Consider the following 15,896-nt stretch of genomic DNA (forward strand, 5'->3'; position numbering starts at 1 on the left):
CTAGCAAAACTCAAAGCACACACACCTCAGGAGAAATCCACCCAAGTCAGTCAAAGCACAGCACTCACGTGGCTAAAGCCATAAAGGCATCAGGACCTTGATAAATAGCTCAGAATCAAAATCTTCATGCATACAGCTTATATAACACAACACATGAAGAAATTGTGCAAACCATCACCACTTTCTCATCCCCATCCCACCCTTCTCCTGCTCCTCAAAAAAAAAAAAAAACTTGGAAAGAGAGGGAGGTGAAGCTATCCTTTGGAGTTTCTAAGCATTTGAAGTCAAATTGATGCTTCAATTGCACATTTGCTAAAGTTTAATGACGTGGAATGGAATCAAAGCAATAACATTTAGATCAGCTTTAATAACCTGAGTCATGGGCTATTTCATCCAAATAAAAAGTACTCCAAACAGGATCCAGCTTTGTGTAAGATGAACTTTTCTACTCACCAGAAGTATACCAGAAATATTTTTGAAAACCAGACAGTTGCTTTTCATTCTGCAGCTTCTATTTCAGTGCACACTGGCTTTCACTTGGTACATTTTGCCTGACTAAAAAACTAATGTGAACACTGTGCCATCAAAATCTCCTGGCACACACTCAGCTACCACTGAATTGATGGTCTGCTTATGCAAGAGAGATTAAGGGAAGGTACAAATGAGCGGACAGAGCAAAATAAATTGCCTACAGGAAAACTTACTTGTGCCAACTTCATTTCTAAGTGGGATTTAGGGGTACATTTTTGGAGGCAAAACAAGTATGGAATCGTCCCTGAAAAAATAAATTAAGTTGTATAAAGAGAAATCACAAACTCTCTTTCCTCCAAGAAATGCCTCCAAAAGGTTCACAAAATCTCATGTCTGTGAACTACATCACACAGCTGTCATCCTACAGGATCAACTGCACCCATTTCTAGCAGTGGATTTATGCTTCTCCTAAAGTGAATCAAAAGCAGCATAGTAAGTAAAACATATTGTCATCACATACGTTAAATATAAGGCAGGAGAACCAAAACCACAAAGTACCTTTTAGGGCTGTATTATTCTATGTGACATTTCAATTTAATTGAGCCTAACATTTGAACTTTTAATGTTTCAGTTCCTTCATTTCTATTATTAAAAGAAAAAAGAAAATCAAATATATACCATAAACGTCTGGATCCAAAATTGGGCCATTACCTGTACATGGAAAAAGAAAAAGAAAAAGAAAAAAAGAAAGAAAAACTTTGTAAATAAATTGTGAATGTTGGAAGAATAAAAAATTTCTTTACAAGTAGATTTAAGAGTTGACTTTATTTGCTATAGAAATCATAAGTATCTACATAAATGCAAATCAACATCAATAACTGCAGTTTATTAATTACATTTACAACCATCTTAGCGTTATTCCAAAGGTTAATATTTTGCTTCATATTCTGTGTGCACACCCCACTAACTCTGACAGGGGCAAGTGTTACAAGTGTTATTTCACAACTGGGCAAAATCCTAATTCCCACTATTAATATATATATATATATATATATATATATATATATATATATATGGAATGAGTGCAACAATAACTATTCCTGTTAAAAAAATCAAAGGTAAAATTTTCCCTGAATTCAAGTGGACGCAGATTTCACAGAGTTTTAACAATCACTGATTTTTACCTGATAAAAGAATTATGCTATTGTATCACTGTGTGAGAAAACCATTTTAAGCTGTGAGCTGGCAAGTTAAAGACTACAGGTAGCAATGGCCTAATTTGATTCACTCTGTAAAAGGATGCTTCCAAGAAGCCAACTGCACAGCTGTTACACAGACAGAACTCTTACTGAAAGAGTCAGATGTCTCAGAAACCAGACTTTACACTAGCAAATGGTACCTGTCTAGTCTACACTTCTCTAAATTTTACTACTTCCTGTTTGCAGTTTTTTCTAATTACTTACTGAATGTATGTAAGGTTTAGCACGTAAGTGAGTAAAAATGCACAGAGCAACCATAGAGATCAGTGAACTATTATTCATGTTTTGCAAGACACCTGTGTTGCATTTGAACGTACCCATCCACTCTGATCTATAATGTACCTCTAGCATAGTTTATGTAGTAGGCTTATAGTTATCTCTTCCATATTTTTTCTCTCTATTTTTGCAGGCTTGGAAATAAAATTAACAAATAATTAAAATCTCTAAAGTTTAATGCAACTTCAATAAACACAATTCTGTTTATACAACTATACAGTAAATTCATGGCAGTAGCATCGCATGGGCATAATGCCACAGTGAAGTAAGAGCAGAACATCATTGTTAACAGCACAAGAACCTGCTGAAAATACCAGTTGCAACCTATTTATAGAATGGAAGCAGAAAATTAGGCTTACTTTTAAATGGACTTGAAGATATTCCAGTATCTAGGGATATATGTCAATAGATCCCATGAGAACTGTCATGTCAATTGGCAGAAATAAATAACCAGTGAAGAAAGCCTGACTATCTATCCTCAAGTAATCTGACCAGAGATTTTTGTTCATGGATTTTTGTTAATGGATTCAGTTTTCCAAGTGCAGAACATCCAGCTGCAGAAAAACAGTATTTCTAACTGACCTTCTGTAATCTGAAGTGGAACAAAAACCCCAAACAATAAAAAAACTCCTAGTCCTTTATTTATAAATAGAGTTAAATGTCAACATTTTTGTTTCTATTCGCTGGAATTGGGATAAACTAAGAAGGTTAGTATAACCCTTAACTCCTCCCAGACATTTAAAATAAGAAGTCATCAATTCCATTCAAATATCTTTTATATAACTAAACACTTCAAATAAAGCTACAAAAATCAAGATGGTGGACAACCCCCAAATTTCTGTTTAGTATTGCTTTTTCTATTTAGTACATAGAAACGTATCAACTTAATCATCAATTGAAGTTATTTTAACATTAAATTTCACCACAGTCCTTTTGCACATTTGTACACAATTATTTTCAAGGCCAAGTACAGAATGACACCTTTGTTTTGGCCCCCATTAGAAGAGGTTGTTGACTAAATGAACTATCAAAAGCCTTGTCCTATTCACTCATCTTTACAAACTACATCAACTACACTTGGATTGTTTGCTTCTTTCTTTATAAATTTGGCAATTCCAAAATAAAGCAGCAACAGAGACTCAATCTAAAAACATACTTCTGCAAAAAACATGTTATGCTGCACAAGCAAAATATGCTACTTCTAAGGCATAATTAGCATATTCTTTTACTTTGACAAGATATATGTGACTTGGACTCATTCAGCTGAATTTTAATGTAGAGAGTTAGTAGATGAATAAACTTAATTAAAAATACCTATTAGTGGTAAAAATGTCTCCCACATTCACTAGCCATTTTGGATCATGTTCTATGAGAACAGCCTCCAGAATAAGCCATGGCCATTTCTTGCTTACTGTTCACAGCGGTTAGTCTCAAATAATCAAGTCACTCTCAGCAAGAATTGGAAACCAAGAACTTTTTCAGACTAAAGATTATTAAAAATTCAACTAGTAAAACATAAAATTCATTCTTCCAGGTCTTCACATTTAAAACAAATTCTTAATTTACAACATTAACTTGGGTATCATTAGCACAATCAAAATCCCACTATGGTACATGGTTTCCTCTCTTTCATGCCTGCAACCTCAGAGCAGTGGAAAACAGCCCTTCAAGAAGCATGCTGAAAGTTAGGATCATCTTAGCACAAATTACATCTTCATCATGTTCATCATCATCCAACTCTGAAGTGGACTATTACACTGTTGATGTAGAACATGCTCCAGACATACACATTTACTTTGGGTAGGCATGTGGATTATAGGTGAGGGGATAATTAAATTTTCTTTTTTATTTTTTTCCTTTTTATCTTCAGAGCATTTGCTCAAGTGATGCAATAACCAGAGAATCAGTTTAAAGCTCAGTGAGTGTACCCCACCCCATGAAACATCAGGACTGGTATTTAATTCAGTCATGAAGACATGAAAATGAACAAAATGCCAGGGTGTGGGCCTTAATCTTTATGCTTCAGTGTACAATATGTGGGCCAAAAGAAGAAACTACTCAGTAATGACAGCACCGAAAAAGCCTTTTAAGGATTTGAAAAAGCCTGACAGTGCTTTAAATAGCAATAGTATAGAACAAAAATTGTAATATGATGCATTTGCTTTTATGCGAGCTTTAGTGGAGGAGACAACAATGTGGTGATGTTTTCTGAAGCTCAGTTCCATGATTCTTGCAGGAGAAAACTAAAAACAGTATTGAGGAGGCTAAGTAGCTAAGCCATTTCCCCTGTTGCTAATTTTTAAGACAGATTTGGTGCCATCCACTATGCATGAACTAATTTCTGATGCAGTTACATCCTATCCATACATAGTCCCATTTCTGCTACACTCATCTTGTGAAGCTTACCCCATCACAGATCTTGGGAAATTCTTAAAGAACACAGCACAGTTTATATAGGTAGAGTTACATTCTATACGAATATAAAGGAGATGGAACAAATAAATCATGTCTTCTTTCTAAATTAGTGGATAGCTACAGTTCTATTTACTGTGGACAGAAGCATAAAGGAAAAACAGGAAGAACAGGGAAGGGATTTGGATCAAAGACCAAAAACAATTGTAAAATCACCTAATTTATTAGAGGTAGCTGATACTCTGTTAGAAAATGAAGCCAGGTTCATATTAAATAATCAGGGTGTCAGAGAACTTCCACTGTATACAGAACATCCATGAGGTGAAACTGTTTTGCTGAACAATTTAAATGCAGTGTTAAGGGATACCAATAGCTGAAACCATGGCATGTTTCTGTAATTAGTCACTTTAAGGAAGAACTTCAGAGAAAAAAGAGGAGAGGAGCAATGAGCACAGCAGGAGTAAATAAAGCCTGGTTTTACCAGCTCTTCATCTTCTCCTAAGGATGGGAAAGCAAAAGACCTACCATTTCTCTTCCCATTTCAGCAAACTGAACTGAAAGGGTAAAAATGAAATACTGACCATATTTTTATGGTCTGTGGCCTGAGATATAGGAAGAGAATTTAAATATTCACCACTTTTTATTTTCCGTCAGATAACATTACAGAGCATTGCTGTTTTAAAAAAGAATGAAGGCAATTATTTATACCACATGGACAAAAAGCCAAAGATACATACAGTCTCATATTTTGAGGTATGACTATGCAGTTATCTGCACAAGATTAGACTTCTATTTCTACTCCAAATGTGCAAGGTCCACTCAGAGTTTCCTTCCACATGCTCCAACATCCTTGCATTTACAGTGACTGCTATTACAGCCACTTCATGTATGGCTTTGAAGATGTGGGAAAAGATCAAACCACAGTGAACACCAATGACTTAAGTAGTCCCTGCAATTCAATGAGCTAGCCCACCTTGAGCCTGCCCACATAGTATTTAGAAAGGGTGAGGGGAAATCTTTAGAGCAACTGAAGTTGTAACCATCTTGAACACGGATAATCCTAGCAATGTAGGTGTCCAGCCGCCACCTAGGCAAATGGCAATTGGACACCAAAAATGCCTGTTAAGATCAGAGGCCTTATCCATCTTCCTTCTGGGTTACTTGTTTTTTCTCCAGTTCCCTCTGGTGTCCCAAAAACAACATATTATCATGAATTCACTCATCTGCACTATCAATTTTGCAGCAAGGCACTAGATGCTACACAAGCATCATCCACATCCTTGAACACACTACCTAGTTGCATTCATATGCAGTACCGCAAGTTATAGAGGGGCTGAATTGGCAATCAGCGCTTTTCAGGATAAGAACTGAGACTTGGGAAAACTTCAGAAAGAGCAACTTTCCATTAGCCTTGGCTGGCAGGGAGGATGGTTACTCAAAGGGAAAATTTACAGAGCACTGGCATGAATTCCCTTCAGAAGCAATAAACAAGAAGAAAATGCTCAAGAAAAACATTATTTTACAAGTCCTATTGAAGACATTCATTCAGAGAAAAAAGTTCAATAAAAACCTTCCTCCAAAATAATTAATCTGGCCAAAAGCACTATTTCACCACTTTCATCAATTTGCGATTGCTAGCAGTAAAAAAAAAACTACACTCACCATCTCCAGGCACTGACATGAAATGAGCATCAACCCGTTTTTCATCCTCTCCATAATCATTCTTTGCCAGTAAGGTATAAGCACCATTATTCAGGTGTGTAGGATTGTCCAGCTGAAGGCAGCCATGGTATTCACTTTGATTGATCACGTGTATTTTAGTACAGATGTATTCAGACTCATTCAGCACAGCTCCTTCGTAGAACCACTGCAATGTGGGCTTAGGGTTCCCTTTCACAGTGAATGGAATACACCAGTGATGGTCTGGAGTCGGAGACTCAATAAATGTGATATTTGGTGCAACTATATTAGAAAAAAGAGTGAAGAACATCAGAATATTGTGAACATGTCGTTCCTCCCTTCCCTCCCTCCCCCCCAAGTTCTCATGGAAGTACTTTTCATTCATCACTACAAAAGTATGTTACTAGATGGAATGGTACCTATTTGAAGGATACTCACACAGGAACATACCTGCTCTGTCTACAGTATTATGCTGACCTGAACTGAAGCTGCTCTTTAGAAAGAAATAAAACAAACTAGTTTCAAAGACTGAAAATGTGTTAAATCACTTAAAATGTGTAAGGTGTGGGAACTTCAGTTACTGGACTACTTAGAAGGAGGAGAGAGACATTTTTGCTTTACTTTGCTCAAAAGATAGTGCACAAGAGTGCTGAAAGACAGCAGTGCTGAAAGACAGTAGTACTGAAAATATTTTAAACTGGCCAAAAGCAAGTACTACTGGAAAGACACTCAGCTAAGAATCCAGATTTAGAGATTATTTTCTTAACAGAATCAAAGACAAAACAGATTACTTAATTCTCTAGATTATCCTGTCAGGGAAAACCAATTCTTTATTATAAATATTCTCATCCTTGTTCAAACCTGCTAAATGACTCAAGTTTACAGACCTCTTCTGTTTCCCCTCAAGATATTATTCCAACACCTTGCCCATAATTTTCCTTTATATTTATTCTTAACTAAATCAAATTTCTTCTAGTTATACTCCCTTTTATCACCCATAACAGTGCCAAGCTCAGAATCTCATTTACACTCTTTAAACATTTCTAGTTCATATTCGTTCCCATAGTTATTACATATCTAATTTCAACCTACAAACCTACATCTACAGTGTTTTTTTCTAGTTTACTCTGTCATAAGCACATGCTGAGTAAAATTTGCCATCTATAAAGTGTTCCATTACCATCTTCAATTAAACAGAGGGTTGCAACTTGTGAAAACATGCTGTATAGCTCATGTCAAATGGATTCAGCCTGGAGCTTAGGTCTAAGAAACCACTGCTTCACTACACTGTATGCCCCTTCTCCCTTCCTTGGCCCTGAGAAATAAGCGTACTATTCAAAGCTATGACAAATACATTTACATCTGGCCATACAAACTACAACAAAGTAGCTGCTGTTTTAGGTAGTAAGAACTTAAACATGTGTTTAAGTCTTGTATAATTCTGCTAGCCTTTGCAATTCACACTTTGCAATTGCTAAGACAGTGTGCATGTACATACACACCATTACAAACCTTCCCACCCTGACAGTGCCATTTAGTAGTCAGCATTTGAGTCCTTTACTTACAGATTCTTTTAAGTGGAAGACAAAGCAGTCAGAAATACATTTTTTGCAGAATACAGAGCTGAAAAAGATAAATGCAACAATGGCTGACTTGGCTACTCCTAGCATTAACTGCAGTAGATAGTTCACACACCTTAAGGACTTTCATTTCAACAGCCTGAAGGTCCAAAAAATACCCAGAACAGTTCCTGCCAATGCAGTTTAGCCTCCAGGTCTGTATGGAGGCCCACATACGTACAGAATACCGTAAGCTCAGCAGAGGCTTGGTCCTCTCCCACAATGTTCTCTGCTACACAGGAAATCTCCAGTCCACTGTCCATTGATGAGACATTCTTGATGGTGAGAGAGGCAGGGTTTTTATTTGTATCACTCTAAAAATGATCAGAAAAACATGTATGCGTCAACCACAGCATTAAGGAAAAAGGAGAGGGAGGCAATTACTTGCCACAGCTGAATGGTATTTTTCATTTTCCCTTCCTTTTAGGGGTATCTGTCCACAATTAATCAAAGCCTTATTTTGGTGTCTTATCCAAACAGACATAAAACATGAACAGAATCAATTCTAACAGTCAGTGGCAGCAGATTCAAAGCTGCAAAGTCCTGCCACAAACATGGCGCTTAACCATGTTTCTGCCCTGTCACTTCTAGTCTGTGCCCTTTTTTTACCACTTTATCCCCTCTACCCAAATGTTTTTTTTCCCTCTAATCATATACCCTTGCTCATCCCTCTCTCCTACTCATGACTGATTTCTGCCTGTTCTCTAGAATTTTTTCTTCCTGCTTAATTCTATATCCAATCCTTGCTTTATTCATCCTTTTCTCTCTTTCCTTTATATTTATGCTTGACATCTCTTCCACTGCTGCCTTCTGAGCCCTACATGTTTTCTATCTCCTTCTTAACCAAATTTCTCTTGAAAGCTTTCTTTTCTCAAGAAACCTTTCACAAGAAACTGCATACCTTCTACTACCTAAGCTATTGCCTAAGTGCTGTTTTATGTGTTTAAGAACAACCTAATTAAGGGAAGAATGGTGATTCTTAAAAATCTTGATTCTTATGATCCTTAGAACGCTGAGTGTCTATCTATAACCTTAAATAACATACTGACTATGCAGCTATGTCACACTGGCTAAACAAATATGCCTGAATCACGCCCCCCCCCACAAAAAAGCACTAGTAATGCTAGTTGTTTGTCTCATGTTAAATCAGGCCCTTTATATGATCTCCAAATAATTATTATTTCCATACTGAATTTTTCATAAAGAGCTAGACTATTTTGTTAAACTGGAAAGGAACCAAAACACCCTCCAAAAATAAATAATAATTATGATCATTTTTAAAACTATTTTTGGGGTACTTTGTACGCTGTCAGTGCTACAGACAACACAAACACGTAACCCGCTATAATTGTAAAACCACAGCAACTTTAGATGGCAGTCAATAGGAATATGTGGGAACACTCCTGCATACTGTCCTACAGTCCTGTGCAAAAAGAATTTTGAAGCTTGAGATGACAGCCTAACTCAACATGAGTTCATGTCCCTTCTCAGTGTGACAGTAGGGGAGGCAGGTGGAGAAGCAAACAGCCCTTCACACATTTTCCTATTTTGCAATTCTCAGAGCTGAGCAGTGCTCAAAGCTGGACTGAAAGCAGAGGGGCTGAAACACAGGCTCAGGGCTGAAATCTAGAGCAAGAAAAATCTAAACAACATCAGTAAAACTACCCATCAACACAGAAACTCAGAACATAACGGTTAGCTTTGCAGAACTAAAACCTAGTTTTAACCTTTGCTAATGTCCCTCTTTTAAAAGAGGTGAGAGGAAACAGTTGAAAGAAGCATACAAGATGAAGAAAATGAAAACAGAATCTGAGATACAGAAGTGAAAGAAAAGAAACCAAAAGCAACATTTATAGAAAAGGATAGTGGAGAATCACAAATAAGGTCTAAAAGGCTCATTCTCTTCTGCTACTGAGAAGACTGATGTGTTCCATGGCTAAGTTTGTAGCCAGCCTATATTATAAGCCCCTCTACAACAGCATGATGAAGTTACGCCAGGATAGAATACTCGTGGAAAACTTGAAGCAAACTGACCATGGCATTTCAAAGATAGGAGGGTTAAAAAAATTAGGTGATCTCACTTTTTGAACAGAGTCCCACATTTGTTTTGGCTCCTAGAATTAAAACTTTTAAAAAATTTTGAAAAATAGTGCAACTTGGCAGAGGTTCCCCAAAGTGTTTTAATTTCTTGTTCTTGATGACAACTGATGCCTTATGCCTTTGGGGAGTTTTACAGATCAGAGAAAATTTTAAAAATACAACTAGAGCTCTGCAGAGCTCTTACTTATGAAAGCTGGAATGAAAGATAGATTACTTAAATTCTGTACAAGCCTGATGTAATGAACTTCAGAAAGAAAATATAAAAACTATGAATCTCATGATGTCCTGTCTCTTCCTCACTGCAAGAAGAGTTTTGAAAATATACTTCCCACACCTTGTACAGACCAAGAAGCTTTACACAGTGTGCACCATCATGACTATAGGAAAGCAAATGCCATAAAATCCTAATAAACATGGGTTTTTCCTATAGTGAAATAATAGCAATTTATGAGGTCAGCAGCTGCTTATATGCTCCTACTTTTTCAGTATTTCCATCAGAAAGGACTTAAGTAGCAGTCTACAAAAGACCAAAAAAACAAACAAAAAAAAAGCCCAGTAAATAAAATTTCCCCACCTAGATGGTTTCAATGAGGAAAGGTATTCATACATCATTTAAAAAAACAAACCAAAACAAAACCAACCTGACAATATTTTAAGTAAAATCTTCAATTTCAAGGCTTTCTGTTGCTGCTAAGTGTGTTGAAGAAAAATTAAACAAGTCACAAAATACTTACAACCAAATTCCAACACACCAAATTATGAAAAGAAATATAATATAATTACAGACCCAAAGTTTTTTTCACAATCAGTATAGACTGGATTTAATCCCTGTAGGCAGGTATCAGTGATAATAAGAAAGTCCTTGTGTTTCAGTATTCCAATTCACATTACTTCCAAAAATTTACATTACTCTTATTTACAAGTGAACATCCAAAAATCCAGAGTGCAATTGAGAATCTTGAGAAACAAATGTCTGCCATTCCCCAAAAGCACTGCCACAGTCACCCTTGACTGAAAGTAACTGGAAGATAAATCTAATCCCAACATTAACTTTCTATTTCATCTTTTAATAGAAAGTTAACTAGAGCTGAACATGAAACTTCATTCCATCTTTCAGCAGGTATCACCTGAATTGTCACGTGTTTGAATATAAACCTTACCTCATGGTTTGAAACAAGATTAGTTACCACCCAGGACACATTTGGGGGTGGCCCGCCAGTAGTATCACAGTACAACGTGATGCTCTTTCCTTCCACCACGGTGATGTTGTAATTGCTTAAATTTGCTGAGGGCAAGTCTGTCATAGAAACAACAACACAATAACCCAAAATGCATTTGTATTCGACAGAATAGACACCATGCAACTCTAAGCAAGCAATACGTCAAATATTCACTGTAGTCAGTACTATTCAGCCACAGTACAAACAGCATCTTTGGAAATAAAAAACTACAATCTTTTGCTGCTATGTATTTTCTGCACCTCCTCTGCTTCACATCCTAAGAAAATACTACTGCGTGTGGAAATACATTAACTAGTTAATTATATAAGAATATATGTCAGGTATACAAACCAAAATTAGAAAAACTCTCTTCCTTTACTCTTTAAAACTGGAAATTGTATCTGTCTCTTTATAACAGCTACAAAGTAACCCCTGGGTTAAAAAAATCCAGTTAGGTCCCAGTATTCCACAAGAGACTGAAGCCCCTCTCTCATACAGACATAGCTCAGAGTGAGCAGGGCAAAACCTAGAACTTAAGCACAAAGGGAGGAAAACAGAGAACTTAACAGATTGAACTAGAGAAGGGAAAGGACATAAGAGAGGGTTAACAACTGCACAGAGCACAAGGCGTATCAGCCGATTTTTCTACTGTCCTCAGGAAAGCAGAAAAGCAGTGAGATACACTCATCAGGAAACAAGACCAGGTTCTGCATGAAAACCCTCCATCCCTCTCCATCTTACAGAGTTATAAATCACTCTGTGCCTTGTTCTAAGGCACCCAAAGCAATGGGAACTTCCCAGAGTGTAAATTTATGCTGAATGTTTACAAAAACATAAAGAATTATAGAATTGCCCTCTACAAAATAATACAAGCAGTATCAGTAGATTTCAGGCACAAAGGGATTCACAGTTCATATTTATGTAGCAAATAATTATATATCATTCTAGAAATAACATCTTAAAAGATACTAGGTGATCATTTGAAGCTGGTACACTCTGTAAAGAGTCTTGGTCTCCTTTATGAGGCATTTCACATCAACTATTCCAGGCAAGTTTTACTTGCATTTATCATCTCAAATAATCAAGCTTATCTGCTGTGCAGGACCTTTATGCATGATTTTGCAATGACTTTTCTTTTTCTGAAACAATAGCTCTCTTTGGCTGTGTTTTTTAGTTGAGAGTACAGCAGTTTCATCATGGACTTGCTGGTATAGAAGTTCAGCAGAGAAATTTTTCTTTATGTAAAAGATCCAAAACAAATAAATAACCATCAAATCATTATGAACATGTTCATATGTTTGCTGGAGGTTCAGCAGAAGCTAGATGTACTGGAAACCTCCCTTAAATTAGTTCAATAAAATATAACTGAGTGGAAGCAATACATAAAAGAAGATTAATAATTTTCCAGACAATGCTTTCCTGCCTAATAAGATTTGAAGATCAGCACAAATATACAATAACTGCTCAGGCAATTCTCACAGTGTTTTAAGTAGTGTGGTAATATGATTCCCATTATAGGCATCATGGATTTCTTCTATTATGTTCACTTTATAAATCATATGTTGAAGTTTATTGAGACAGAGCTGGGGAGTTTGTATGCCCTGATGCAGTAATCTGTTAACGAAGGTAGCCATCTGCTCTAGCCTGCTGTGAATTCAGATCTCACCAATGTCTGTCAACTAGCTGAGCAGGAAATAAAACTAATCTTAGGGAACATTTGGATATTAATTATGCTAGTTAGAGAACAAGGGGAGAAGTAATGAGATAATTTGCTTTATAAAGTTACACTTTCACGACACCTATAAATACTATTCCAATTACTCTTGCCAGACCTGAACATGCAAAGAGAATAAAGATCCCCACTCTTCTTAACCCCACCACTTGGGAGGAGGTTTACATGATAGGTTAGCATTTCATTGTGCAAATTGGCACAGCTCCTACTAACATATCACTTCATGTGAAACCTCTCATGAAAGCAAAAATAAAAATATTTTTTTTCCCTTAGAGCTCTCCTTTAAATAGCTGTTAAGTTTTGAGACAATTTCTTCCTGCAATGTGTTTATTCATAGGATAAGCAACTGAAGTTTAATTCCTCTGGTACTGGCTCTGGTTCCCATCCAGAACTAGATCTAGTTCTTCTTATTTGCAGAACTCTGCACATGTCATGTTAGTGTGTTACATCTCTAATGGAAACAACTATATCAGGCTGCATCCTGCCAGAAGGCTGTAAAATAATAGTGCTTATTATTCTGTATGTTCATAAAGTTCTAAAAACCAATTGCAGGACCCCCTGCATCTAAAAAGGCACAAATGGAATGGAATGGAATGGAATGGAATGGAATGGAATGGAATGCAATGCAATGCAATGCAATGCAATGCAATGCAATGCAATGCAATGGAAAAGAGTTAGAATTAGAGATATAATAGATTAGAAATCATATTATTGTTTGTGTTTTATTTTACTCTTCTTCCCAGTCATAAGATGGGTGGAAAACACAAGAATTGTCTTAGGATTCATTTCTTCTGGTTGGATATATTGAGATAGTGTGCTTTAACTGCAGGCTAATTTTGCTTTGATTTCCAGTGGAACCCAGACTGCTCCACAATAGAATCCACACCAGTTGAGATGTGGCTCTATTTGGGAAAAGCACAGTCACATAAGGCCTCATCTAGACATATGATACATTGCCTTTACCAGCAACACAATGACACTAAGCAGCAAAACCTGTACTGAAAAATAACTGTATGCTAAAAGAACACAATGGACCCTAACATACACAAATACTCAGATTGTATGCCCAGTGTAGTGTGAGACCGTTTATATTGGCCAGCAGCACTTTGACTCTTATAGAACTACAGAGATAGCCAACCATGCTGCCTTTACTCCTGAGTTAATTTGGTTAAATACAGTGGTTTAGATAGTTATCACTTTTGTTGACAAGGATATACACATATGTACATTTTAACGGACTTTGTAAACAGCAGTTGATACAAACTTATCAGATAGCACACTCAATACTTTTGTATAATGCCAGCATAGTAAAATTAGACTGTAGCATAAGGGCCAGTACAAGATAGACGTGACATCATCCTTCCACAAGTTTCATCTTGGTATCTGTCAGACAGATTAATCCATGCCTCAAAACTCAAAACACTATTTCTGTTCAAAACTTTGATAGAATTAATTATAACTGGGTATCAGCAATAACCCTGCTAGTACCTGATTGATTTTTGAAGTTTGCTATATTCTTGGCCTTAACCTTCTGCAACAATGTGTTGCATACAAGAGCCTCTTCCTTTTATGAGTTCTGGAATTTCTCACAGACATTCAAATTTATTGAGTACTCTCCTGTTCTGGTAAACAGGGTAAAGAGAGTTTCTGAATGATGGTTTTAAGGCCACCTTCTTTTATTTGGTTTTTCCATTCCTCTTTCTTTTCAATAATCTCTTCAAAGCTCTTCAATCTCTACAAAAATGGGAGGACAGAACCTGCTACTGAGAACTTTAAACAGTAATGTAGAGAATAACACAGTTTGAGAGATGAAATCATACACTAAAATCCATGTGTTTCCATTACAGACTGGTACGTAATAGCTATGTGCTTTCACCACATACAGAATATATTTTCACATATTCAGCATGATTACACTTCATTCTCAGGAATAGGCAGCCCTAGATTAGAATAAGCTGCCACTTCCCTCACTCCAGCACAGCTAGCCAGAACTAGAGACAAGCAGGAGGAACTCATTTATGCCAGCTGACTCTCTCCAAATACCATCTCATGCTTTAGGAGAAACAAACATTCCTTAAAGTAGGGTTTGGGGGTGGGGGGAGGGGGGGGAATTAACCTTCACAGACCATCATTACTGCAAAAGGATGGCCTGAAGCCATCAGACAGTGAAACTGTCAAGCATCACTAGGGAATGACTCACATCTTCCCTGTGCACAGCTGGGACTTCAGCAACCACAAAACCAACACTTCGGATGCCATTTTCAAAGGTTACTACTACATTTGGCTCCACAACTGTCAGTGGCAATTAAAAAAATGAATGTGCCTGTATTCCTACAGGGCTTTCCAATTCTTCATGCTGCTACTTATTACTTTCTACAGAAAACTTAAACTGGCCTTCCTAGAGCCAGACTGTCACTATATGTCAAAGCATGTCAAAGGAAGGATATGATCTAATAGGGAAATAAAAACTCTACTCTTAACTCTAACTCAACTCTTAACACCAAGAACTTTAGCCAGTATGCTAAAGGAACATTTTAAAGAAGGTGGTCTTAAGCCAGAAGAAGCAAATCCATCAGTACACTAAAGATATTATTTCATTATCTGCAGGTATAAAAATTTTTACAAAATTAATACCAGATTCACTTTTTCTGCTTCAACTTTCACCTGGTCAGTTCTAGGATTTTTTCAGTCATAAAAAACCTTTAAAAATTATCTCAATATGGTCAATTAGCCTCACTAACACCTAAGAAATTATATGATGAAAAAATTAGTCCCTGAGAAAATACTGTAAATTCAATATTGCATTCATTTATGCCATCCTTTGCACACTAAGCCCCTGATTTTCATTGGCCTCTCAACAAACTCCCAGGAGCCTAGACATGACAGAGTATCACCGAATGGTTTTCAACGTGGCCCATGTCATCTCCTGTTTGCTTGGCATGCTTTTAGAGGTCAATTTTTTGTGTAATAAGAACAAGATACCACAAAAAATGACACTTTTTTTTTGCATCTGATTTTTAAACAGGTAATTTTAATCTTCACCTGAAATCCTTAACCATCTTTTTAATAAGTACATCAGACACAGAATGATTAAAATAACACTGAGGCAGCAACCATCTGCAGCAGC

The 15,896-nt window shown here is 36.7% G+C and overlaps 1 protein-coding gene across 6 annotated transcripts in view; it reads right to left on the reverse strand.

The window, feature by feature from the left end:
- Positions 1 to 15,896, reverse strand: part of NTRK2 (neurotrophic receptor tyrosine kinase 2) — a 198,165-nt gene that overhangs the window by 144,882 nt on the left and 37,387 nt on the right. For all 6 annotated transcript variants that reach the window (XM_053968839.1, XM_053968844.1, XM_053968840.1 and 3 more), the window contains exons 6-9: positions 10,978 to 11,114; positions 7,899 to 8,031; positions 6,081 to 6,380; positions 1,150 to 1,182 (exon numbers count right to left, since the gene is read on the reverse strand). In XM_053968839.1, coding sequence (XP_053824814.1) covers positions 1,150 to 1,182; positions 6,081 to 6,380; positions 7,899 to 8,031; positions 10,978 to 11,114 — 603 coding nt within the window. The remainder of the gene's footprint in view (positions 1 to 1,149; positions 1,183 to 6,080; positions 6,381 to 7,898; positions 8,032 to 10,977; positions 11,115 to 15,896) is intronic.

This window comes from Vidua chalybeata, chromosome Z (genome assembly GCF_026979565.1).
Source record: "Vidua chalybeata isolate OUT-0048 chromosome Z, bVidCha1 merged haplotype, whole genome shotgun sequence".
In the NCBI taxonomy this organism is placed as follows: domain Eukaryota; kingdom Metazoa; phylum Chordata; class Aves; order Passeriformes; family Viduidae; genus Vidua; species Vidua chalybeata.